The sequence below is a fragment of the Ovis canadensis genome, chromosome 8 (assembly GCF_042477335.2).
Source record: "Ovis canadensis isolate MfBH-ARS-UI-01 breed Bighorn chromosome 8, ARS-UI_OviCan_v2, whole genome shotgun sequence".
NCBI lineage: Eukaryota > Metazoa > Chordata > Mammalia > Artiodactyla > Bovidae > Ovis > Ovis canadensis.
Window position 1 is genome coordinate 69,058,950 of NC_091252.1, and position 26,835 is coordinate 69,085,784.

The 26,835-nt window shown below is 41.0% G+C and overlaps 2 protein-coding genes and 4 non-coding genes across 8 annotated transcripts in view; 5 read left to right on the forward strand and 1 right to left on the reverse strand.

The window, feature by feature from the left end:
- SLC18B1 (solute carrier family 18 member B1) overlaps positions 1–2,871 on the reverse strand; it is a 34,841-nt gene extending 31,970 nt beyond the window's left edge. The window contains exons 1-3 of one of the 2 annotated variants that reach the window (XM_069598464.1): positions 2,634–2,861; positions 1,389–1,731; positions 855–994 (exon numbers count right to left, since the gene is read on the reverse strand). In XM_069598464.1, the coding sequence (XP_069454565.1) occupies positions 855–994; positions 1,389–1,449 (201 nt within the window). In that variant the 5' untranslated portion in view covers positions 1,450–1,731; positions 2,634–2,861. Of the gene's footprint in view, positions 1–854; positions 995–1,388; positions 1,732–2,633 lie in introns of both variants that reach the window. The other variant, XM_069598465.1, reaches the window with a different exon arrangement.
- An 11,027-nt stretch (positions 2,872–13,898) lies between these two features.
- Positions 13,899–26,835, forward strand: part of RPS12 (ribosomal protein S12) — a 35,871-nt gene continuing 22,934 nt past the window's right edge. Inside the window, exons 1-6 of one of the 2 annotated variants that reach the window (XM_069599264.1) lie at positions 13,899–14,071; positions 14,197–14,247; positions 14,433–14,549; positions 15,452–15,554; positions 15,998–16,099; positions 17,272–17,364. In XM_069599264.1, coding sequence (XP_069455365.1) covers positions 14,234–14,247; positions 14,433–14,549; positions 15,452–15,554; positions 15,998–16,099; positions 17,272–17,334 — 399 coding nt within the window. In that variant the 5' untranslated portion in view covers positions 13,899–14,071; positions 14,197–14,233 and the 3' untranslated portion in view covers positions 17,335–17,364. Of the gene's footprint in view, positions 14,072–14,196; positions 14,248–14,432; positions 14,550–15,451; positions 15,555–15,997; positions 16,100–17,271; positions 17,365–26,835 lie in introns of those variants that run through there. The other variant, XM_069599265.1, reaches the window with a different exon arrangement.
- LOC138445489 (small nucleolar RNA SNORD101) lies at positions 14,770–14,839 on the forward strand. The gene has a single exon (XR_011258917.1). It is a non-coding gene; the product is annotated as a small nucleolar RNA SNORD101 (small nucleolar RNA).
- Positions 15,840–15,916, forward strand: LOC138445445 (small nucleolar RNA SNORD100). Its single transcript, XR_011258885.1, has one exon. It is a non-coding gene; the product is annotated as a small nucleolar RNA SNORD100 (small nucleolar RNA).
- LOC138445466 (U6 spliceosomal RNA) lies at positions 16,237–16,344 on the forward strand. The gene has a single exon (XR_011258900.1). It is a non-coding gene; the product is annotated as a U6 spliceosomal RNA (small nuclear RNA).
- On the forward strand, positions 17,013–17,142 carry LOC138445444 (small nucleolar RNA SNORA33). Its single transcript, XR_011258884.1, has one exon. It is a non-coding gene; the product is annotated as a small nucleolar RNA SNORA33 (small nucleolar RNA).

Here is a 26,835-nt window from a genome sequence, read left to right on the forward strand (position 1 = left end):
TGTTGGAGAAGACTCTTGAGAGTCCCTTGGATTCCAAGGAGATCCAACCAGTCCATTCTGAAGGAGATCAACCCTGGGATTTCTTTGGAAGGAATGATGCTAAAGCTGAAGCTCCAGTACTTTGGCCACCTCATGCGAAGAGTTGACTCATTGGAAAAGACTCTGATGCTGGGAGGGATTGGGGGCAGGAGGAGAAGGGGACAACCGAGGATGAGATGGCTGGATGGCATCAAGGATTCGATGGACGTGAGTCTGAGTGAACTCCAGGAGTTAGTGATGGACAGGGAGGCCTGGCATGCTGCAATTCATGGGGTTGCAAAGAGTCGGACACGACTGAGCAACTGAACTGAATCAATATTAATCAGAATTCCTTCTTGGCACAAATATTGCAACTAGATTCCATATAAAATTTCATACGAAATTCAACTCAGAAAAGGGAGTGGACCGTGTCTTCCTAATTCCAAAATACTCATAAACCCAAAATCCAGGGAACTTTAACTGTCTTAATATAGATCTTTCGCAATAACATTGAAATCTCAGTTATTCAGTGCACTTCCTTTTTTTTTTTTTTTTAATCGGTTGCAGAAGCCAAACAGATGAATCAGACTTCATGGTAAGCAAAGTAATCTCCAGAAGGTCAATTATATTTAGGTGAATTACTTCTCAAGATGATGTTATGACTAATTTTTTTTCCTTCTGGTAGCAAATATTCTATAAGAATTCTTCTGTTGGCTTAAGTTCTATACATTATCTTTGCTATATGCAGGTTTTCACATTCTCTATACTGTCAAGTGAAATTTGTCAACGGCTTTTTAAAAACATCAATAGTTCATACGAATATCAAAATGTCTTACCTCCTTGGGGAAAAAGGGTCCAAGGATAGAATAGCACATCATGGAACCTAAGTTAATGGAAGCTGCTGATATCAGTACAAAAACCTGTTCTCTTGAAAGCCGCCTGGATGTCTCCATTGCACCTCCTGGAGGGCCATCACCTTGAAAGCAAATAGGCTGCAATTAAAGACATGTAACTGGGGCTATTGACCAAAGTACAGAAATTTCTGTGTACAGACAATGTACTCTGAAGGTAATATCTGCTGAGCTAAAGGCTATTTTGAATATATCATATTTGGTCTAATGTAACACAATCCTTGTCTATCACTGCAATTTTCAAAACATACCACTTTCATTTACATTACTGTTCCCTATTAGAATTTCAGTGCAGAATTTATCAAACCATCTGCTTTGTTTTGCCTTCACCTTAAGGCTTATTTGTTTCACCTTTAATAGATTCTTTCAAGAATGATGAGGCCACAGGATGCTCTCCAAATGGTACTGTCCTCTGAAGTAATGTAGTTTCTCAGGTTGAAAAGTGAAAGTGTTACTCACCCAGTTGTGTCCAATTCTTTGGAACCCCTTGGATTGTAGCCCGCCAGGTTCCTCTGTCCATGGAATTCTCCAGGCAAGAATCCTGGAGAGGATAGCCATTCTCTTCTCCAAGGGGATCTTCCCGACCCAGGGATCAAACCCCGGTCTACTTCATTGCAGGTGGGTCCTTTACTGTCAGAGCCGCTAGGGAAGTCCACTTTCACAGGTTACCAGCTTCGTGTGCTACATGGACTCAATCATGTTTTAACCACTTCCTGTTAGTGGTTTATTAAGGTGGCTCAGTGGCAAAGAAGCTGCCTGCCAAGCAGGAGATGTGGTTCGATCCCTGGCTCAGGAAGATCACCTGGAGAAGGAAATGGCAACCACTCCAGTATTCCTGCCTGGAGAATCCCATGGACAGAGGAGCCTGGCCGGCTATAGTCCATGGAATCTGAAACAGTCAGACATGACTTACTGACTGAACAGCAGAAAGACTATTGAAGTCAAGGGAAGTGTAAGTAGGAAAAAACAAACTAAATCATTCAGCTGGAGAAGTAATACTTAGTGGCAGCTCCTGGAAAAACAAGTGTCATAAATCTATAAATCAGTCGTGTTTTACAGTAATTCCTGGTCTTCTGCATCAATTAATTTAATATTTATTCCCAGGGCTAAATTACCATTTCATTTAAAGACATCAGGTCAATTACTAATTCCAAACACCCAGTAAATCTATTTGCAATTTTAAAATTATAAGGGGTTTTGAGAAAAAAGAAGTTTAAGAAAATATATTTTGTATTTTCTGTATTTTCAGAGGTTGCCATTGTTGTCTAGAAAAAGAAATCCGTGAAACAGAAGTCTTAAGAAGTTTTAAAAATTTTGGTAGTGGACGAGGAAAGGAACTGAAAGAGTTAAAGGGGTTAGGGGGATAACAGTGGGGCTGGAAATGTCACCATTTGCGTTTTCCTAGGTCGCAGAGTCGGACAGGACTGAGCTACTGAACTGAGCTGAAATGAACTGAAAGGGCATACTTATTTGAATGCGTTCTTAAACACACACACTGCCTAAAAACAGAGCCACAGAAAGTCATCAGAGACCACATCCTGTCACGCCAAACTTTAACCCTTTCCAGGGAGAAAAAACACCCACTGCCAGGACCCTGCCTTTTCCAATCTCTCAAAAACAAACCAAGCTAAAGGCAATTCAATCGCTGTTAAAGACACAGAACCCAAGCCACAGAGGGGCAATTGGCCCTCGGCTCTCCGTCACCTCCTGGGGGGCGTGGGCCTTCGGAGTCTCCCGGTGAGTCCATATGCGGTGCGCGGTCTCCGGCGCCTCGGCTCCCGGGTCCAAGCCCCTGGGACTCGACCTCGAACGAGCAGAAGCGCAGACGGCCACCGCTCAGCGCGGCCTAGACATCCCGGATTGCCTAAGGACAGCGCGGCTCAGAATTCCACGCAGATCTGGACAACGGAGACCAGCTCCCGGAGGCGGGGCGGGGCGGGGCGGGGCGGGGGCGGAGCAATGACTTTTTTTTTTTTTTTTTTTTTAAGGCTCAGCCTGTTATCCAACAGCCAGGACCTGTCCTATCCACAAACACTCATGTCTTGTCCATTTTCTTTCTGTGTGGGAAAGAAAAAAAAAAGTCTGTATTTCATATAACTGAACCCCATATCTTAAAATGAGTGAAATTTAGGAATACCAAGAGTAAGAAAGGAAGCTTATGTAGACACAGAAAAGATAGGTAGTACATAAAATTGAAAACTGGCTTCCCTGGCGGTTCAACAATAAAGAATGCAACTGCAATGCAGGAGACGTGTGATCCATCCCTGGGTGGGGAAGGTCCCCTGGAGAAGGAAATGGCAACCTACTCCAGTATTCTTGCCTGAGAAAGCCCATGCACAGAAGAGCCTGGCGGGCTACAGTCCGTGGTCGCAAAGAGTCGGACACGACTGTGAAACTTAAAAATGCAAATGTGAATTAGAAAATTAGGTTTATAACGACTCTTTTTTCTAAAGTAAAATCAAGTTTATTTAGAGAGATGCATATTCCATAGGCAGAATGCAGCCCATCTCAGAAGCGGAGAGTAGCCAGAACATTTTATTGAGTGAGTTATTCTTTAGAATGGGTGAATGGCGTAGTGTTTGTAACCACTGAAGCCAGACATTAGTAACCTGGAAATGAATTAACTGATGTGAAGTATTCTGAGTTTAAAAAAAAAATGCAAGAATTATAATGAATGTTGAAGACCCATGGTGGAATTGCTGGGAAAACCACTTCTGGAAGGAGAGGCTTGAAGTTCAGTTCAGGCACTTGTTCTCAGCAGGACATACCCTCCTTCTGCATTCTTGGGATTCAAATAAGGAGGAAAGAAATTGAAAATATTTAAAAAAAATTTTTCTAGAAACTTCCAAAAAGCAAAATTTGAATTTGCCAAGCAGGAGCAATTATTTGTAAATTATTTAAATTTCATTTATAACACTTACATTGCATTGGGTATTATAAATCACCTAGAAATGATTTAAAGCACATAGAAGGATGTGCTATAGGATATATGCAAAGGCTATGCCATTTTACATAGGGGACTTCAGCATCTGTGTTGGGGGGTCCCGGAACAGATATCCCTGGATATCCAGGGATGTCTATACTAGCTGATTGTGACTCTGCGTCACAGGTCAGATTCTCCATCTGTGTGACTGGGATTGTAATGCCTGTCATGGAGAGTGGTTGTGAGCACTGGTGATAAAGTATGTGGAGGGCTTGGCTCTGGAAAGTGAAGGCTGCTATGTTATTCTCACCCTGACAGTTTTCTGGCACACAAAAAATAGAGGCTTCACTTATCTTCAGCTGATTTACTATTTCAGTTCAGTTCAGTCGCTCAGTTGTGTCGGACTCTTTGCGACCCATGAATTGCAGCATGCCAGGCAACCCTGTCCATCACCATCTCCTGGAGTTCACTCAAACTCACATCCATCAAGTCGATGATGCCATCCAGCCATCTCATCCTCGGTTGTCCCCTTCTCCTCCTGCCCCCAATCCCTCCCAGCATCAAAGTCTTTTCCAATGAGTCAACTCTTCACATGAGGTGGCCAAAGTACTGGAGTTTCAGCTTTAGCATCATTCCTTCCAAAGAAATCCCAGGGTTGATTTCCTTCAGAATGGACTGGTTGGATCTCCTTGGAGTCCAAGGGACTCTCAAGAGTCTTCTCCAACACCACAGTTCAAATGCATCAATTCTTTGGCTCTCAGCCTTCTTCACAGTCCAACTCTCACATCCATACATGACCACAGGAAAAACCATAGCCTTGACTAGACAGACCTTTGTTGGCAAAGTAATGTCTCTCCTTTTGAATATGCTGTCTAGGTTGGTCATAACTTTTCTTTCAAGGAGTAAGTGTCTTTTAATTTCATGGCTGCAGTCACCATCTGCAGTAATTTTGGACAGAATGTGGTCCACTGGAGAAGGGAATGACAAACCACTTCAGTATTCTTGCCTTGAGAACCCCATGAACAGTATGAAAAGGCAAAATGATAGGATACTGAAAGAGGAACTCCCCAGGTAAGTAGGTGCCCAATATGCTACCAGAAATCAGTGGAGAAATAACTCCAGAAAGAATGAAGGGATAGAGCCAAAGCAAAAACAATACCCAGTTGTGGATGTGACTGGTGATAGAAACAAGGTCCAGTGCCGTAAAGAGCAATATTGCATAGGAACCTGGAATGTCAGGTCCATGAATCAAGGCAAATTGGAAGTGGTCAAACAGGAGATGGCAAGAGTGAACGTCAACATTCTAGGAATCAGCGAACTAAAACGGACTGGAATGGGTGAATTTAACTCAGATGACCATTATATCTACTACTGTGGGCAGGAATCCCTTAGAAGAAATGGAGTATCATGGTCAACAAAAGAGTCTGAAATACAGTACTTGGAAGCAGTCTCAAAAATGGCAGAATGATCTCTGTTCATTTCCAAGGCAAACCATTCAATATCACAGCAATCCAAGTCTATGCCCCAAACAGTAATGCTGAAGAAGCTGAAGTTGAACGGTTCTATGAAGACCTACAAGACATTTTAGAACTAACACCCAAAAAAGATGTCCTTTTCATTATAGGGGACTGGAATGCAAAAGTAGGATTTACTGTTTGGGAAGGGTTAAAGTTTAAGAAATGGAAAATTCTTAATTTGGGGCCAAGGTAAAATACAATAACTTAGAACTATTGAGTTACTATCCTGTGCCAGGCATTGTGAATTCAAAAATAAGTGAGCCCCGTCCAGTTTCTGCCCTTAGGTAACATATATACTCCCTTCTAGCAGATAAAACAGACACTGATTAACAATTTATTATAATGCAATGAGTTCTGTAAGAGAAACATATTGGAAGAACTGTTTACTTGTATTACAGTGTGTCTTGAAGATTATGCAAATATTTCTGGGAAAGCAAGTAGGTAAGGAGAGCCTGTAGAGACACTAAATAGGATTAGCTCTAGCAAAGTTTTCTTAAAGTGGACTCCAGAATCTTTTTGATCTAACCCCTGCCAGTTTCTCCAATCTTATTTTACTCTATATTCTTGCTCCAATCTAACATCAAACCATAGAAGAGAATTTTTTTGAGTTACTTATTTGATGACTGCATTCTCTCACTCTTTCTCTCTCTTTTGTTTTTTTTTGTTGTTGTTGTTGTTCTTGCTTTCCAGATTGTTCTTTATGCAGCTATTGGGTTGCTAGACTGGTCCTCTTACTTATTACTCTACTTTTCATCTCTTTCTCTTTTTGCTCTATCTTATAAGAATTTTCCTTAACTTCATCTTCCAATCAATCCTTCAGCTGAATTTTTCATTTGTTGTCATCTCTTTCTCTGTATCCCTAGTCCCATTCTCTCCCCATCAACAATCATTCTTGCATGTTTAATACAAAATTTGTTTGTATATATTTTCATAAAATGTATATTCTTGTTTTACAACTATTTTTAATTTACATAAAGATTTTGTGGTACATATATTCATACTCCTATCTTCCTCTCACATCTAAACTCTCCTTCCAATCCTCCTTCCAGATCCTTAGTGTTTTCATGGAAAATATTATCATGTTATTAGTTTTCTGCATCCACTGTAACAAATAACCTTGAATTTGGCAGCTTAAAATAACACAGCCCTGCAGGCCAATAGTTCAAGATCAATTTCACTGACACAAAATCCAAAATAACCTCTTAATCTCAAGATATTTAACTTAATCACACCTGGCCCCTTTTTTCCAAAAGGTAACATTTATAACTTGTAGGGATTTAGAATGTGGACATATCTTTGGGATCCATCATCAGCCTACCACAACTATCTATTCATATTTTTGCATGTTCATCTAGACATATATACACACATATGAAACATTTTTTTTTCTTTACAAACTAAAATGGAATAATAATATGGTCTTTGTTTAAGTGTTACCTCCTCTGAGTTCAATCTTACCCCTCTACCCAAAATATAGCTCCATAACCTTTTGTCCCTTCATCCTTCTTTATTTTTCTTTATAGTATCTGTATCAATCAGGGTTCCCTGTTTCTAGTATAATAACTGACTTCTGTTCACTTGAGCAGAAAATGAATTTATCATAAGTTATTTGGTAACACATCAGGAGGGTTGTACATACCACTCAGGGACTACATGCCTAAAATCACATCCAGTGTTTATTGGTTGCATGGTATATATCTTTTTCCATCCTCTTACTCTTAACCTATCCATGTCTTGGATATTAAAAATGCATCTCTAATAGAATATAGTTGGTTTTTTAAAAATCCATTCTAATGATCTCTATTTTTTAATTTGAGCAAATAGTTTGTTTAGATTTAAGGTGAGTACTGACATGGTTGGATTTAAGTCTACTATTTTTTAAATTTTTATTTACTTTTTTATTTTTGGCTGTGCTAGGTCTTCATTGATGCTTCTGCTTTCCTCTGGTTGTGGCAAGTGGGGCTACTCTTCTTTGCAGAGCACAGGCTCTAGGGGTGGGGGCTTCAGTGGTTGTGGCACGTGGGTTCAGTAGTTACGGCTTGAGTACGGGCTCAATAGTTGTGGCACATAGCTGCTCTGCAGCACGTGGGATCCTCCCAGACCAGGGATCAAACCCATATCTCTCCTGCACTGGCAGGCGAATTCTTTACCACTGAGCCACCAGGGAAGTCCCCTAAGTTTACTATTTTATTATTTGTTTTATATCTTCCCATCTGTTTTTTTTTTTAATTAGTTTCTTCTTTCTTATGGTGTTTTTGTTTAACTGAAAACAAATTTTGGAATTACATTGGCATTTATCTATTGTGTTTTTAGCTATGTCATTTTGTGTTATTTTTTAGTGGTTGCTTAGTGTTTTCAAAACACATTCCTAACATTTCTGGTCTGTTTTGAGTTAATATCGTAGCACTTCATGCAAAGCATGAGAACCTTACCACCATATAGGTCCAGTTATCCAGTGTCAGCTTCCAATTATTTATGTTCTAGTTTTCGTAAGCATTACAACTTTTTTGCTTTAAATAGTTATATGTATTTTTAATTAATAGTTGTACGTATTTTTAATTAACAGCAGAAAAATAATGTATCACGAATAATATGTTGTAGAAACTCTGGATTCTCTTGTGTTCTTTCAAAGAATATTGATTGCTTTTTCTTTTCTAATTTCAGCAGAGTTAAGCTACCTTGGCTCAAACTTCATGATTAGATAGCATCACAGATTCAATGGACATGAATATGAGCAAATTCTGGGAGATAGTGAAGGACAGGGGAGCTTGGTGTGCTGCAGTCCAGGGTGTCAGAGAGTTGGACAGGACTTTGTGACTGAACAACAACACTGAACACTATGCATGTGTACAGGGGCCAATCAGAGATTTAGCTGAGTCTCTACACAGAATCACTACACAGAACACTGGTCTTCACCTTTCTGGCTCTCTCCTTCCTGGGACTACCCCTCCCCTCCATTTTTGGCAGCTGTGTTTGCTCTAAACTCTGTCCTCTGGTTTTCAAGGCAGTAAAATCGAGGACCTCTGACTATTAGCTGTTCCACGTGGCGCTGACTGGGGGCTCCCCTCATACTGAAAACCGTAAACGTGGGAATGCAGCCAGGGCCATTCCTTTTCCCAGGTGTCAGTCTCCAACCCCACTCTCCGCTTCTGTCTGCTTTGGGCCATCCTCCAGGATCTGCAGGTAGTTGTTTCTAAACTTTTTAGACTTACATTTGTTATCTGCAAGAGGGTTAGTCTTGCAAAACCACTAGTAATGAATATTTATTGTATTTTATTAAACTATTTAACTGTGATGGATTGGGTGAAAGATCTTCATTTAGTCATATAGTTAGCCAGATAGTTTGAGAAGCACTAACTTAAAATAATTTGTAAAAGTTCCTGTAACCAAAATCTCTGGAGACACCCTAAACCTGATTGTTCAGCAAACCCTTTTATTCTCAGAGCCAACTAGTTGCTATAAAGTATATTCATTTGGCAGTGGGCGGGGGTGGGGGAGGTTTATGTAGACCATAGGTTACTCTGTGGCATGCAATGAACTATAATTGATACAGTATTATCCAAATTTTCTATACTAAACATGCTTGCTGCTGCTGCTGCTGCTGCTGCTGCTGCTGCTAAGTCGCTTCAGTCGTGTCCGACTCTGTGCAACACCATAGACGGCAGCCCACCAAGCTCCCCTGTCTCTGGGATTCTCAAGGCAAGAACACTGGAGTGGGTTGCCATTTCTCTCTCCAATGCATGAGAGTGAAAAGTGAAAGTGAATTCGCTCAGTCATGTCCGAGTCTTCGTGACCCCATGGACTGCAGCCCACCAGGCTCCTCCATCCATGGGATTTTCCAGGCGAGAGGACTGGAGTGGGGTGCCATTGCCTTGTCCTAATATCAAAAAGGAACAGTTGTCATTTACAAATAAAGAAACCATTTGTAATCCAGAGACATGGGAGGGAAGCTGTCAGCAACTACAGCTAAGTGCCATGTGGCTGAAGTCATACAACATTGCAAAATAACTATGGCAGACCACATAGATTTACTCAACATTTACTTAAAGTTAAGATTAGTGTTTAAATGATGACATAGAATGTCCAAACCATGTGCTAAAGAGCATCTCATCAATTCTCTACTTCATTTTATAGCTGAAGCACTTTTGAGACCCAGAGACTAGAAGTACTTTAACCAAGACTACAGAGGCAGAAAATAGTATAGAGTGGAGTCTATACGAAGAATTCTTAATTACCAGTCTGACTTTTAACTTCTTTGTTGGGGTTAAAACTGGTTGTGTAAGAAAGACTTTTTTTTCCCCTTTAGTATATGTGCTTAGTTGCTCAGTCGTGTCAGAGTCTTTGCAACCCCATGCATTGTAGCCCACCAGGCTCCTCTGTCCATGGGGATTCTCCAGGCAAGAATACTGGAGTGGGTTGCCATGCTCTCCTCCAGGGGATCTTCCCAACCCAGAAATCACATTGCAGGCAGATTCTTTACTGTCTGAGTCACCAGGGAAGCAGCCACCACCCCCCCCCCCACACCCCCCACCGCACCCTTTAATATAGCTCTAGTTTTAAGCACAGCAGCAGACCTGGCTTCATTCCAATGATTCTTCAAAAAAAAACTGCAGTTGTCGAGTACATGTTAGAGCATCAGGACCCATTTTTCAAAAAAAAGGTTACACAGATAACAGCAGAGCTGGTCTATAGGAAGCAGTATTGGGAGCTGAATTTTGCACACCCAGGTTCTCCTTGTTGGCCAAGTGAATAAATTTAATGTTAATGTAGGGTTTGCTCCATTAGCCACTATTTACTTGGTCTATAAATTGCCCATGTTGCTGGTTTATAATTAGTTTATTCATGAACATTAAGTATTGCCTCTAATTGTTTCGTTCCTACCAATCCTGAACCAAGCCTGTGGTGAGCCGCCACAGCACCCAGACAGCTCTGGGTAGCATCTGGTAGCAAGAAAAACAAGGGCTGAGGAAACATTTTTAGTAAGACTTCAGAAAACTTACATTATTTTTACAAACTGCTACTTAGAGACTTCATTAATCTATTCTACTCCACTCTCATTCATCTATTGCATTCTTTTTTATGCTGTTTCCTCTCACCAACTGCTTTCTCCTTTGATTCATCCTTTGATATAATTGGATTTTGCTGCAGCTATTTTTCAGCTACAATTATTTTTCTTCAATATGTTTAAAATCATATGCTACATAAGCCGAGGCTAGACCTATGTTCTGGAGCTTCAGCGGGATAATAGTTTTGAGTTGTTTTCATGTTTTTAGCTTCCATGTCCATCCATTATATTTATTTCTACTCCCTAAAGTGGAAACATTTAAAAGCTTTCAAATTAAAAGTGGTTTTCTGGGATTCCCATAGCTTCCAACTAGCTCACAACAGGCATTAATTTGTCACAGTAGATGTCAACATGGCTTTCTTTTTGGTGTGCTGACTATCCAGATGCTTCTTTAATCTTATTTCATTCCATGAATTCATTCAGTACACACGGGTTTAGTAACTCCAATATGTTAAGTCACTGTACTAAATGCTAGATGCTTTAGGACAGGAGAAAGGTTATATTAAGAACCTTTCCATGTATTCTCCTGTGAAGTTATTTATAAGGTAAGTAACTATGTCACTAGAGAAGACTCTTGACAGTCCCTTGGACAGCAAGATGATCAAGCCAGTCAATCCTGAGGGAAATCAACCCTGAATACTCACTGAAAGGACTGATGCTGAAACTGAAGCTCCAATACTGCAGCCACCTGATGTGAAGAGCTGACCCACTGGAAAAGACTCTGATGCTGGGAAAGATTGAGGGCAGAAGGAGAAGGGGACAACAGAGGATGAGATGGTTGGAGAGCCTCACGGACTTGATGGATATGACTTTGAGCAAGCTCTGGGAGATGGTGATGGACAGGGAAGCCTGGCGTGCTGCAGTCCATGGGGTCACAAAGAGTCGAACGTGACTGAGACCGAACAACAAGAGCTACTGCTTCACAGGCAGTGGTGAACACTTTTAACAATTATCTCTTTTTACTCCTCACAATATTCTAGTATTATCACTTTACTGACTCAGAAAAATAAGCCATTTGCCAAAGGCCACAGAGTTAGCTGGAATTTGAACTCAACTCAGCTAGGCCCCACCACTCCCTGATATAAAATCTTTCCTGTGCACTGGTTTAGCTTCTGTTCCCACCTTTGGTCTTTCAAGTAAACCTTTTTTCGGTTCAACACAGAGATCTTTCCTATTATTTAAACTGTTCTTCATCCCCTTCTTTTTTGACATCTGTCGCGGGTTGAATTGTGTCCCCACAAAATATATAGGTCAAAGTCCCAACCCCAGCACCCCATATCAAGACCTTATTTGGAAATAGAATTATTCTTTATATAATTAATTTGGACACAGAGACAGATATGCACACAGGGAGAACATCCTGTGAAGACTGGAGTTATACTGTCACAAACAAAGGAGCATCAAGATTGCAGGCAAACCTCAGAAGTTAAGAGAAAGGCGTGGAACAGATTTCCCCCTTTAGTGGTAACCAGTCCTGCAAATACCTTGATTTCAAACTTCCTGTCTTCAAAACTATGAGAAAATAATTTTGTTATTTAAGCTACCAGTTTGCCATACTTTGTTATGGCAGCCCTAGCAAACTAGTACATCTACACTTAAGACGATTCAGAAACTCAGATTTCTACTGCTGTCTCTTTTTCTGCCTGACACTGCAATATTCCCTTTCTCTGTTTATGTGACTTTTTACATGATGAAGGTAGAACCAGTGGTATCATTGCCAAATGTGAGATGTCAAGAGTTATCTTTGAAATCTTGATCTCCCTCTCACATTTGGGCAATCATCCAAATGGCTGAAGGGTTAGAAGCATCAGCTTTGAAGTCAATGGGCTCAAATACCAGTTTCCACATTTACTAGCTGTGTAGCTTGGGCAACTCCTTAAGCCTAAGTTTCTTTCCCTATTAAAAGGGCTAACACCACCACTACCACATGAAGTTTCGATGATACTTAAGGGAGAAAACATAATAATTAGTACATAAACTGACATCTAAACAAAATTACCTATTATCGTTAACGTTTCTAAAACACACAAACTTTAGAATTTGTTTTTCATAGGTATTTCAGACACATATTTGTGTACACTAAGCATTATAACCTGCCAGTATGAGAGTGACTCTAGCTATTAACTCCCCTGAGGCCTTCAGGTGTTATCAACTTTGCCTCAAATCTTAATCTCACCAAAAACATGAGAGCAGCAGGAATAAATATACTCATATTTATAAACTCTGCCCCCTCCCACCCCCGCCCAAAAGCTCAATAGTTAAGTGAATAAGTGAACAACTTTTTAGGATGAGCTAGTGACTTAGCAGCAGCAGCATGGATGGAAATAAGTAGGTTCAACATTTATACAACAAAAGCTTGAAAGTTAATACTGAACAACATGGATTAAAATTCCAGTATATCACTACTCTGGCTAACTCCACCTCACAGTCTGAACATGTTACTCATTTATATATATTTTTTTCACAGTACTCAAGAATTTAACGTTATCTGTTTGCTCTTCGTTGTTCGCTGGATTCATAGGTGCTAGCACCTATCAAACGCTTAATTGCTATCTTGGCTACTTGTCAGAAGAGGAAGTTAGAACACAAGAAATGGCATCAGGCTGTATTTCTTTACCATGTATTTCATTAGCGTTGGAAATGCTGGTGGGGGAATGGTCAGTCAATGCAAAATTCAGAATATTGCTTTCCGAGAAAGTCAAAGTTAAAACTGACTTCTCAGAGAAGATTCCACTAACTCCGCCAGTCCTGGAAGGCGAAATTAACGCCGGATTTCTCAGACTACGTTTTCTCTGTATTCCCAGACCCTGTCCCTATGTTTGGTACACTGCTTCAAATGCACCTGCTGAATCCCGATTTGGGCGGGATTACGAATCCACGGGGCAATTTAGTGTTAAAAACAAAACAAAACCTTAAAATCAAAAACCCCCAAACCAAAACTTCTTTTAGAACCAACTACATTAGGAAACCGTAACCAATCACTAGGCTGGCCAGGGGTTTCACTTAACAGTGGTCAGCAAAGTGGAATTTGAGATGTGCTTCAGAAGTAGCGAAAACGTGTCTGTCGTTTCAGGAAAACACACGGACACACAAGCACGCGCGCGATCACCCACAGACTGACAAATTCACGAACATTCAGAGTGACTTAGAAACGAAGCGAGAGAGTGTGCCGCTCAGGAAGGCCCAGTTAGCGGGGTCGACAGGAAATTACAATTACGGCGTAGGAAGGGTTAAAATTAGTTTTCCGCCTCAGCCTGGGCTGCCAGGGCTCCGAGAGCTTTACGAGATCGCGCGGACAGCAGAGCCTGGCCCTTCTCGCGCTCCGTAGAAGCTCTCTGGGCCTCCGCAGGCTGCGCCTCCAGCAGGAAATGACGTTAAGAAGTTGCCCGCATTAGTGCCTGTTTCGTGAGCCAATGACCGGCCGAGCAGAGTCAGAAAGTCAGTAGGAGTCTTGTCTCAGGACCGCCTCAATCCGGAAACAGAAATTCTCCAGGCCCGGCATTGCCAGAGCCAGCTCTTCCATAGAAGGGAGTGCGCATGCGACCAGGGGTCCTGGGAAACCCTTAAATACCGTCATGCGGACGCATTTGTTCTCTTTCCCTGCCGCCGCGGAGCCGCGCGGAGGCGGAGGCTCGGGGTGAGTGGGGCAAAGTAGGAGTGTTGGTTATGCAGCGTGGCTGCATTTTATTTGGAGTTGGCGTTGAGGGTGTGGGGCTAATCGGGGTCGTTTCTTTAAGTAACTTACTGCTGTTTGTTTTGCAGTGCATTCAAGATTCGGCTCCACCCGTAACCCACCGCCATGGCCGAGGAAGGGTGAGCCCAGGGCTGGGTGGTGGGGCGGGCAAAGCGGGGGCCTGGACCCGGTAGCGTGGTTTCTAGATGTTCCGTGGAGCCGTAAGCGTATCTGGCTTACCTTGCTGATTACTGCCGAGTCCAAGGCGTTAGATGGTGGGCGAGAATTCACCACACTAAAAAACTTAAATTTTTTGTTTTTTTAGCATTGCTGCTGGAGGTGTAATGGACGTTAATACTGCTCTGCAAGAGGTGCTGAAGACCGCCCTCATCCACGATGGCTTAGCACGTGGAATTCGCGAAGCTGCGAAAGCTTTAGACAAGTACGTGTATCAGTCTCAATACTGTGGGTTGTTGGAACCGGAGCAAAACTGCAGCCGAGGGAAGAAAGCGTGAAGTTCATGGTGTTAGCACAAAAGTTCTGAATGACATCCGTTCTACAGGAAACATAGGAAAAGGTATCAGCTCAGAACTCTAATGGCCCGCTGAGTGTGTGGGTTTTGAATGGGGATGAACGTTTGATTCTTGAAATAAAACTACAGTGTTTGAATGATGACTTAAATTGTCGGATACCCCTTCACTCCTATGAGTGAAATCTCACAGTCTGACAAACCTGTAGGTTTGGGGGCTAATTTCACTGTTCGGGAATAGATGGGAACCTTCGTTTTGAACTTTGGAGTCTTAAACCACTAAGTTACTGTGGCAGAAACGTTTGGATTTAGCCTGAAGTTAGTAAGCAGTAGCTGTAAAGGTCAGTGTGGGTGAGAAATACTTGTAAATTTAATCAGTGAGGTTTTTGGGCTGCTTATCTTAGCAAAACAACTGTTAAGGTTTAAAGCCAAAATTAAGGCCCGCTAAGCTGAATGAATATAAATCTATTAATTTGGGGTAAATTTGCCAAGGGGACCAGACTCTCTTGGAAATCTCTCTTTACTATTGTGCGGGAAAATACTGTGCAATATTAGATTGGGCCCAGTACAGTTAAACAATTGCTATATGTGAAATTTAGAGTTTTACAAGTTGCTGAAGATTAGATGGTTCTGTAGACAGATGAAAGTAAAGAAATAATATGCTTTCTGGCAGCTACATCAAACTGAAGTTGTGTTCTCCCAATGCCTGGTTAGGTTTTTGCCAGTGTATCCAGTGCAAAGATGATTCTCTTACACAGACTGCAGGTGGATTTAGACCCGAATTTTAGTTTCTGCTATTGGATTTTGTATTTCAGGCGCCAAGCCCATCTATGTGTGCTTGCATCCAACTGTGATGAGCCTATGTATGTCAAGTTGGTGGAGGCCCTTTGTGCTGAGCATCAAATCAACCTGATTAAGGTAAGTTACTCTTTGGATTTTGTTTTTCTGAAAGAGAAATTAGCTTATTGTAAATTAGGCCAGTTACAGACCTGTGTCCACTTAAAGGCTATGCATAATGATTTTTGTCATACCAGAGAAAGTTTGTAAAGAACTCTTTTCTGCAGGTCTGAAAAGCATCACAAACTTGGCATTTGTTGGCTATGCTAAAGCTAGTTAGGGAAGCATTTTTATTCCTGAAGATTTAAATGCTAGTTTTATGTAGATAGAGGATAACCTGCGCAGGGTATTGATAGGTTTCTTTGGGCTGTACATGATGACAACTGGCTCCCTCTACTGAACCGTGGTGAGGAAACTGCCATGTCACCCTATCTGACTGCAGCCACCTTTCATCTAATGTGTTGTCAGTAGTATTAGTGCCTACTGGTGTGGTGATTTATTTTTGTTCTTATTCCCCCTAATAGGTTGATGACAACAAGAAACTAGGGGAATGGGTAGGCCTCTGTAAAATTGACAGAGAGGGAAAACCCCGTAAAGTGGTTGGTTGCAGTTGTGTGGTGGTTAAGGTAAGTTGATATTTATGTCTGGCATAAATGTTGTATTGGATAACTATGCTTAACACAAGGTGTATATCAGTGTCTGTTCGGAGAAATGATACTAGTTGCATTACCATGCAAAACTTCTAGAGATTAAAAGTGATTGAGTGCTCGCTTCGGCGGCACATATACTAAAATTGGAACGATACAAAGAAGATTAGCATGGCCCCTTGTGCAAGAATGACACGCAAATTCGTGAAGCGTTCCATATTTAAAAAGTGATTGAGGGTTCATTATACAAAGTATGACTGTTACATTTTGTGGTTAGATTTTTGTCCCATCCTTGTGTATATTACAGACACAAACATGTTACGGTAAAATTGTCAGAAATGACAACGTGGAATTTTGTGTGGATTTTTGAATGAGTTTTATGTAGATATCTTCTGCACAAGTGACATTAGTGTGTCAGATGATTGTTTTTCAGTGTGTTAGTCATACAGTCGTATCTGACTCTTTAGACCCCATGGACTGTAGCCCACCAAGAGCCTCTGTCCATGGAATTCTCCAGGCAAGAATGCTGGAGTGGCTAGCCATTCCCTTTCAGGAGTAATCCTGACTCAGGGATCAAATCCGGGTCTCCCACATCACAGGCAGATTGAAAACAAGCAAAAACATCTTAGTGATTGATTTTGATGTAGAAAGTGAAAATGAAACTCATGGTACTGGATAATACAGTTGTATCCATTATAAATATTGAATGTACTAGTTCTCAAAGTGTAAATGAAACAACAGTTTTTGGCCAGGCCACAGGTGTTAGTTTCAGCAAAAATCCCCTGGTCAGTAATGAGTTAACCCTGCAATAAGTCAAAAATCACATAAAAGCAAAGGTGTAATTCTCAACAGATGTAGAAAGTCTTACAGAAAAAGGAAATAAGCCATAATTAAGCCAGCCAAAAAATCTGCTTACCTGAATGTGTTTCTGCAGAAATTTTAAAAATGCTGGCAATAGGAAAGCCATGTTACGAGCCTTAAAGACATTGAAGTCATTAAGGTCCCTGAAAATGGCTACAAGACATTTTAATGGTGGGAAATACTTCATAAGATGTGCTGGTTTTTTTTTTTTTTTTTTTGTAAAGCTTCACTAACTAGTGCTAACAACTTGGGGCTTTGTAAATTTTAGTAAAATCACATTTGTTTTTTAGGACTATGGCAAAGAATCTCAGGCCAAGGATGTCATCGAGGAGTACTTCAAATGCAAGAAATGATGAAATAAAAAATTGAGTTCTTGTTTTCCATCTCTGGCTTTTTATTTGGGGCAGTAAAATTAAAGTGTGTTAATGAAGGACAAAAGATTCATTGCAAAATAGCTGGATGCATGCTGTTTGTCCTGGTTTCTAAGTGAAAGCATTTTTTCCAACCAGTAAGTAATTTCAGTTGGCAAGTAGAAGAGCCCAAGTGAAGATAGGCTTGGTCAGGATTTTATTGGGTGGATATTTATGACTGACAAGCCAACCTATAGCCTAGAAAAGTAAACTGGACAAATCAGCAAAATAGAAAGGGGACTGGATTGGATTTAGGCCGGGGGGGGCACTAGAAGGTACATGAAGTGCAGGTGCACTTTGTACATGCCCATTAGGGCAGGTCGGGGTTTTTTATTTAAATATCAGCCACAGAAACGTGCTTTCATGTGCTCAAGTCCCCAAAATTCTCAGGGAAAGGCAATGGTGATCTGTGTACTTCAAGCCTGAGTGAAGTTGAGATTGTAGGAATATGAAATTCCCTTATAGATAACCAAGTGGGGTACTTTGAGTTTCTCTACCAGTCTAAATATGCAGTGACAGGGCATGTGGGAAAAGGAATTGGTTTTAATTGCAGTTTCTTTATATATCTTAATAGATTCTGTACTGTGTTGCCGTTTGAGTATGCAGTGGGAAAACCATATGTGATCTTTTATGGGAAATAGTGTAATTCAGGCTAGGGAAAATAGAATTATTGCAATGTGCATTTTCATATTGACTCTGGCCCTTCTCAAAATTAGTGCTAGGAAGGCTTTGTTTGGCCTTTGTTACTCTCAGTTCAGTCATTCAGTTGTGTCTGACTGCAGTCCCATGGATCTGTCCATCATGGGGCAGGATGATAGCACAAATCCCTTGATGAGTTTGAGCAAACACCAAGAGATGATGGACAGAAGCCTGGCGAGCTGCAGTAAATGGGTCGCAGAGTTGGACAGGACTCAGTGGCTGAACAACTGATTTTTTTCCCTTTTTTGTGTAAGAGTAAGGGGCTTCCCTGGTGGCTTAGCTATAAAGAATCCACCTGCCTTGTGGGAGACCTGGGTTCAATCCCTGTATTGGCCTGGAGAAGGGAGTGGCTACCCACTCCAGTATTCTGGCCTGGAGAATTCCATAGTCTGAGCAAGGCAGGCTAGTCTATGGGATTGCAGAGTTGGGACACTGAGCGACTTTAAGAGCAGGAGGAAGAGCTCATTGATCTAGACTGAGTGGCCTTACTAGGCTCTGCACTAATTAGCTAGCTTGTGTTCCCCGAGCTAGTTCCTTTGAGTGTCCTCTGCTCCTGCTTCTACCTTGTTTCACAGCCCATAGACACCAGGTTTCAATGGCCCCCGTGTTGGGTCTGCACTGCTCAGTTGCAGTGAAGTGACGTTCTTCATAACCTGTTTTACCTCTCCTGAGGCGCATCCTTCAAAACCCAGCTCTAAGAGTTACAGTTGTGATTTCTGGTTGTGACTTGTCTGTAGTTTATATGTGAAGTCGCTCAGTTGTGTCTGACTCTGCGACCCCATGGACTGTAGCCCACCAGGCTCCTCTGTCCATGGAATTTTCCAGGCAAGAGTACTGGAGTGGGCTGCCATTTCCTTCTCCAGGGGATCTTCCCTACCTAGGGATCAAACCTGGGTTTCCTGCATTGCAGACAGACACTTTTGCCATTTGAACCACCAGGGAAGCCCAGGTTTATATGAGGGAGCTCATCCAAAATGTCAGGGCAGAAGCAGGTGTCTTTAGTGGGGAAAATAATTGGCATTACCAAAGGAATTCTGGCCAGTCCATGACATGATACTGGTTTTTTCTCCCAGAGGGAGAGAGAGACTTCCAGTTCACTTGAGCTGCAAGATAACCTCCATGGCAGTTTTTTTCCTGTTCCTAATTTTTTGCCTGGTCCTGATTTTATCAGAAATTCTAGTATGTGTATTTTTGATAAGCCACTTCAAATTCTTGACAAAGAACAACCAGGACATCCATAGAAAAACTGTAAAAACACTGTATCAGGCTGAGACCTCTTGAGGCAATGAAACCACTGAGAGGGTAACAGGAAGGCCAGGGGTCTCCAAAAGGAGGAAATAGCCTGCAAGTGTCAGACATTTTTATTTCAAGTGGCAAGAGGAAACAAACTAGCGATATTTTTTTCTTTATACAAATTTAAAAGGTTTCTCTTAAAATACTGTGTTGCCATAATGACACCTGGTTTCACCTGAAGTTAACTATTCTCAAACCTTGAGATAACCAATGCATTTTTCTTACAGAAATGTTTGCTAATGTGTTTGTCTTATGCACACTGCGCTAATGTGCTATGCGTTTACCCCAAACTCTCTTCAAGTCAGTTCCGCCTCATGGCTCAACCTACTTGACAAACCAGTATGTTATACTCAGTTATTGTTCCCCTAATCTATGTAAACAAAACTATTTGTATGGTAATCTGTCCTACAAGATTCAAGTTAATCATTTTATGGCCCAGGATGAACCATTTGATGCCAAGGTTATCCCAAAATGCATCTTATGGGTGAAGGGCCTGCTGCCATTCTGAGTTTTAAGACATTCCTTTCTTTCTTTAACAGACGCTAGTTACTATATATCCAGCTGAAGACTAGCAGGGGGGTACTCTTTCTGCCCCCTTCTGATGCCTATGTCAGAAGCTTTATCTCCTTTATACTTTGATGAAACTTTATTACACAAAGCTCTGAACGATCAAGCTCATCTCGCCCCAGATTGAATTCTCCTCTGGAGGCAAAAAATCCTGGCCGTCTTTTCATTTCAGCAACAACCTTTCACCACTATATAGGCAGAGGTGTTACAAAGCCTGGAAACATGGAAATATCTGTTAGTATTACTGAAGACTAACCTAACCCTTAATATGGTGCTTGAATTTGCTTTTTAAATTTCTTCTATAGATGAGTGTACAAAGAGCTGGGCTCAAGGAAAATGTTAGGCACAAGATTTGAATGCACCCTACACTTGATCGATAGTGGGAAGAGAGCATATTTAACCAAGGAGGGGAAATAAGATCTTGGCCTTCATTCCAGGCTGAGGATGGGGCAGGATGATGGCACAGAGGGATAGGGCATTGTCCCAGCTGGAGTCCTCATGATGCTCAATCCACAAGGCAGAATTTGAAGCGGTAATATCTAAGAGCAATGGAGGTGTCATGGCTGGGCTGTAGAGGTACCCAAAAGGCCATCACACCTTCCCAACCTCCCAGCGAGAACCTGTTGGAAGTCTGGATCATTGCAGGTGCTCAGGTGCTGGGGGTAGAGGAGTAGTTGGGGATCAAAGTCAAAGATGAATTTCCCAGAGGGTGATCAGTTTGGGCTACATAAATAATATATCAGTGTTCAGAAGGACTGGTGGTGATGTTGCTCTCGGCAAAAACTTTAACCCTTTTTAAAAAGCACAGCTTACACTTCAGATGGCATAAGCACACCTAAATTAATGCTTTATCACGTGTGAGATACTTTAGCTTTTTATCCAAAACCTACAAGGCCGAGTCACAGTCAGCTGATTAGAATTGCATTGCAACCTGGGTTTTGTCTGAAAAGACTTAGAAATGAGAGAGGTGGGTTACCCTGAGTTTTTAAGACCTGCACTAAAATGGACAGTTTTCTAAGCTCTCTCCTAGTTTGTATGAAGCGTACCGTCCTTAAGAGTGTTGACTTATGTTCAGTGACTACCGTCACCACATACATTCCTAATTTGTTTTCAGTGGCACATTGGCTTTGGAAAGGCAATGAACAGGAGAAGAAACCAAAGTGTTTCTGTAGGTAGAAGCTGAGCCTCAAATTTACTGTTAACTAAACTGGGTTGTGAAACAAGGTTAAGACTGGTGGTTATTCCATGGCTCCGCCAACCTGGAAGATTCCGTTAACCTTGCATTTTCTGATGATAAAGGGTACATCTTAGTGGGATTTTATGGTACTATAAGGACAGAGTGGAAGGGCATTTGATTAAAAATATTGCTTAAAAATAAGTACAGTACAGTATGACCACATATTATTTCCCCTGGGTTAAATACACTCTCTTCCCACTATCGATCAAGTGTAGGGTGCATTCAAATCTTGTGCCTAACATTTTCCTTGAGCCCAGCTCTTTGTACACTCATCTATAAAGAAATTTAAAAAGCAATATGTACAGTAAGACCACATTTTGTAAAAATTAAAGGAATATAAGGGCACATCCCTGCAGAAGAAAGATTTATACTGCTGCTGCTGCTGCTAAGTCGCTTCAGTCGTGTCCGACTCTGTGCGACCCCATAAATGGCAGCCCACCCGGCTCTCACAACCCTGGGATTCTCCAAGCAAGAATACTGGAGTGGGTTGCCATTTCCTTCTCCAACGCGTGAAAGTGAAGTCGTGTCTGACTCCTAGCGATCCTGTGGACTGCAGCCTACCAGGCTACTCCATCCATGGGACCTTCCCGGCAAGAGTACTGGAGTGGGTTGCCATTGCCTTCTTCGAAAGAGTTATACATCAAGGTTTTAATGGTTGTTTCTGGAAAGGTGGATGTTTTGCTTCTTTTGCTTTTTTTTTTTTGCTTTAATGTGCATTGCATTTTTAGTAAAAAATTCTTGAAGAAATGAAAGAATGGTACAAGATATTCTTAAGGTTAATTTTAGGTAGCATTAATATAAAGGTTTAACAATTTTTTATGTTTTGTGAACACGTAGCGCTTGGATGCATCAGGACAGGTTTAAGAGACTGAATTCAGACCTGGCCAGCAGAGGGCGGTAAGAAGCTAGTGTCAGAGCTACCTATCCGTGTGAAGATAAGCATAGACTGTATTGCAAGCTCCCAGGAGAAAAAGATTCTTCTAGCACCCCTGGAAAATTGTTGGGCTTTAGTGTACTATTTCTGGTTGCGCTTGCTTTTTGTCGTGATATTGCAGAATCCACACTCCCTAGCTGGGGAAGTCAATAGTGGTGACTAACTACAACTAAGATATTGAAACTCTACATGTTCCTAGAGGAAGAGGTTTTGCTCTGTGATAGTCGATTGTATATTCTTATTAAGCCTCTTTCTCTGCACTATACCAAGAATTTATCTGATGCCACCTGAAAGCCAAAAGGTTTCAGAGCAGACCTATTCTGGAAAATGGGCATAATTTCAAAAGCAGCAAAGCCACAGCTGTACTCTGGATTATAATCCATGGTATAGCTCCATGGAAGCACTGACTTTGTTCTGAGCTGTATCTCTGGTGCCTAGAATAGCACTTGGTGTGGTAGGCATTCAAATACTTTCTGTCGGATGAGTAGATATGAACTGCCAATTTATGTTTAGTTAATTTGAGAGTTCTCTTCATAGGCTTAAATTCCTCAACCATTTTTGACACTTTAATTTCTTATATATATATATTTTTTCTGGCAACAGGGTGACTCCAAGTTGGGCCTCTTCTAGACTAGGGTGGTGCCAAATTGTCTCAACTTCCCCTGTCTCCAACTGTCCTCTGGGGAGCAGGGCAGAGAAACATATCTTATCACAATATGGGGTACATGGCTCTAAGAGTCTGAAAAAATAATTTTAAAAGCTATTATGAGACCCGGGAACAGTAAAAAGCACATGAGTTCAGGGAAACTATTTTTACACTGCAGTAATTTCTTTTTGAAGCCTATTTATTGAGACACATGCCAACAGCACAGTATTGTACAACTGATGTGAATTAAACCTTACACAAATGTAGTATTTGTCTTTATTTTTCCTTCTCTCAACTGCCCCCAACTAAAATTTACAAACAGATATAAAAATCCCATTTGAACCTGGTTGGCTTGTTAGAGAAATACGGGGTCAAGGCTTGTGACATTTTGCAGGGCTGACACCAGGTTAAAAGGAGCAAAATGCACATAAAAAAATAAATATGAGATCCGTAAGGGGAAAATAAAGTATTAATATACAAAACGCTGCAAATTAAAAATCCTGTCTTCTCTTTTAGATTTGATGCTTGGATATACTTTAGTGAGTTCCACGGGTCAGCAGATGTGTGGCTAAATGTGTGTGTGTTGTGTCTTGCTGGGAGGTAGCTACCCACACGTGGATCATAAAGTGATAACAGTTATGCCATTATTTTAGTAGGGAATATACATGTATAATTTTATAGAAGAAATAAAACCTTTTCTATCTCCATCCACAAGCTGCATTTTGAAATAAAATAATCCAGTTCAAAATTTGATTCCAGATTTCTGTCATGTAAAGAGTCTATAATTTTATTTCCAGGAAAATATGAAAATGATAATGCGGATGATGTTAACGTGCAAAAGCAAAGTTTAAAGCCCTATGTGGAGAGGAAACTGTGAGATTGTTTTAGATTTTTAAATTACTGGTCAAGGCATAAAACTTGTTATTACCTTTATTATTGCCTGCCTAGTGTTGCTGTGTAAAGTGAGGCTCATTCAAATGGTCCCAGGTTGTATTGCTGCCCTGTGGATTCTTGCTAATAGACTGCAGGGCAGATGGAGGTTTAGCTAACATTCAGTTACAGTTTGAAACTATCCTTTTGGGTGGTAGTAAAAATAAGACAGGTTAAGAAATGAGCTTCTCTTCAAAGAAATTTCTGTGTTTTGGTAAAACTTCTGAGGACCTTTCTCCTATCAGGCTAGTAGAACAGTGGACAACAGTGTCTTTAATGAAGCAGAAACCTGCCTGTTGGATGAATCTCAGGACTCTCCATTTTCAAGTAAGATTACAGATTATTTGTGCAAGTGAAGGTAACATTTTTAAAGCAAGCTATATTTCTGAGGGATGCAGGAGAGAAGAAGGCAGAGAAAGACAAGACTGGAGAGGAGTGATGGGCAGGTGGAGAAGGAGACAGGAAGAGAGATGGAAAGAGGGAGATGTGGGGAGGGGAGGAAGAGGGGGAGAGAGGGAAATGATGCATATTTAGGTTATTATGAAATAGCTAAAAAGATTTATTTATTCTACACATTATTTTCTTCAGTTAAAAAAGAATGTCACCATTCACCTTTGATTTTAGAAGGTCAGCATTCACTTAACATTAGAAATCATTAGTTGAAAATAAATGTAATTTAGTTGCATATTAGCTGACCAGTCACACTTCTATTGCATTGGGTACTGCCCCAGTAGTTATTGTCCCTGGTGGGTCTCAACTGCAATGGTATCTGTATGCTTTAATCATTGCCAGTCCCCAGACTTGTACTTACGTGTTGAAATTTTTTCTCAGCAGCAAAGTAAGATATTTTGCTCCACCTATACAGTTCAACTCTGCTTTCCTAGTAAGGCATTCACGTTTGGCAGTTACCAACCAGTTTGGATAAGAGATGCAAAGTCTTATTTATTGCTTTATCTAAACTGGAAAATAACCAAAGAAAAATTTCCCTAACATATAAACAACAGGTAACAAAAACAAAACCCCTGGTATCTGGTCCCATCACTTCATGGGAAATAGACGGGGAAACAGTGGAAACAGTGTCAGACTTTATTTTTTGGGGCTCCAAAATCACTGCAGATAGTGACTGCAGCCATGAAATTAAATGCTTACTCCTTGGAAGAAAAGTTATGACCAACCTAGATAGCATATTCAAAAGCAGAGACATTACTTAGGTCCGTCTAGTCAAGGCTATGGTTAATCCAGTGGTCATGTATGGATGTGAGAGTTGGACTGTGAAGAAAGCTGAGGGCCAAAGAATTGATGCTTTTGAACTGTGGTGTTGGATAAGACTCTTGAGAGTCCCTTGGATTGCAAGGAGATCCAACCAGTCCATTCTAAAGGAGATCAGTCCTGGGTGTTCTTTGGAAGGAATGATGCTAAAGCTGAAACTCCAGTACTTTGGCCACCTCATGTGAAGAGTTGACTCATTGGAAAAGACTCTGATGCTGGGAGGGATTGGGGGCAGGAGGAGAAGGGGACAACAGAGGATGAGATGGCTGGATGGCATCACGGACTTGATGGACGTGAGTCTGAGTGAACTCCAGGAGATGGTGATGAACAGGGAGGCCTGGTGTGTTGTGATTCATGGGGTTGCAGAGTCGGACACGACTGAGCAACTGAAGTGAACTGATGTAGCGTTGAGTGGAACAGCATGTAAACTGTTCCTTTACTCCTATAATTCTATGATTCCTTGATTTCTGATTTGGTACTTTGATAATGAAAGTTAAACAACTGTGAAAAGAAATACAGACATTTCTTTTGTCTTGACATTTTGCTGTCCTAGGCAGTTCCCAAACTGCTTCATGTTTGATTTTAGTCCTTTGAAGAGGGTCTACCAGGAAGAGGTTTGTACGTAATTCTGGGTTCTGGATTCTATTTAAGATGACTCATTTATTATAAAAAAAAAACCCATTATATTTCTATAATATCCATCATGATTACCTCTCAGCTTATTTCTAAATGATACAAAATTTAGGGATTTAGACAAAGTCTTCTACTTAATGGCACAAGTGATATTCTTTAATATGATCATCTAAGATAATCATTAATGGTGACTGTGGTAAATTATTCTCTAGAGTTAGTAGTATCACTACTGGCTGTGTTATTTTCTAGAAGTAACTGTGTATGCTGACCAAAATGTGGCCTTGCTACTTTCTTCCTGTATTTCTGGAAAAGATGCTCTGTCTTGACTAGAGAGGACTGAGCTGGGAATTAAGGCCAAGTCTCCCATTGCAGACTCTACCTGCAGTTAGAACCTGAATTTTTTCAGCTGGAAAGACCTGAAAAATGATCTCTTTTGGTTCCCTCATTTTCCATCTGAGAGGACAGAGCCCCATATCCCAGAATATGCTCCAAGAAGCCTTTGGACATGTGGCTAAACTGATGATAGGAACTGTCATTTTGTTGAAGATTAAAGTATTGTCTGTTTAATGTATGTGGAAGGAATATACTTTGTAAATTGATATGGGTGTATTGATGAAGAATATCAGGGATGAGGACCATAAATATACTATGAGTCCAGAAACGCTTTTTAGTGCCTGAAAAATAAGCTAACAAGGGCAATTTGTTAGCTTCCATGGAGGTGTGTACAGATGTGGAAGAATGTCTTTTACAAAGCCATTATGTATAAGCATCATCTCCCTCAGGCCATCATTTGCACTATGTATTTTGAGGTTGTGCAGTGTTTTCCTGATCTGCACTTGTTCCCTTCAATTTAGGCCACCAGCAGTGATGTAGGACAATGGAGTCTCCTGAATTAGGGACTTAACAACAGAATCCTTGTTGGGCCCTTAATACACAGGTCAACTAGCACATTCAACGATGTGCCTTAAAAAGAGAAGGAAAGATGAGGGGAGCCGTTTGTCCAGGATTGAGTGATGTGAAGAAAACCTGCCTGAAGGTGAAAGCATGAGAGAGTATTTTACAAAAGATTACAGCTAGTTCTTTGCCTTGCCATCAAATAAAGTAAAAAATTAACGTAATTTTTAGAAGCAGTTATAAATAAAGGAATATTGCTATCTATAATTGGTTGTTAGGGGAATTGGACTTTTAAAAAATAATCCAGGATTAGGTATCCATTCCATAGTGTTGACAGAATGT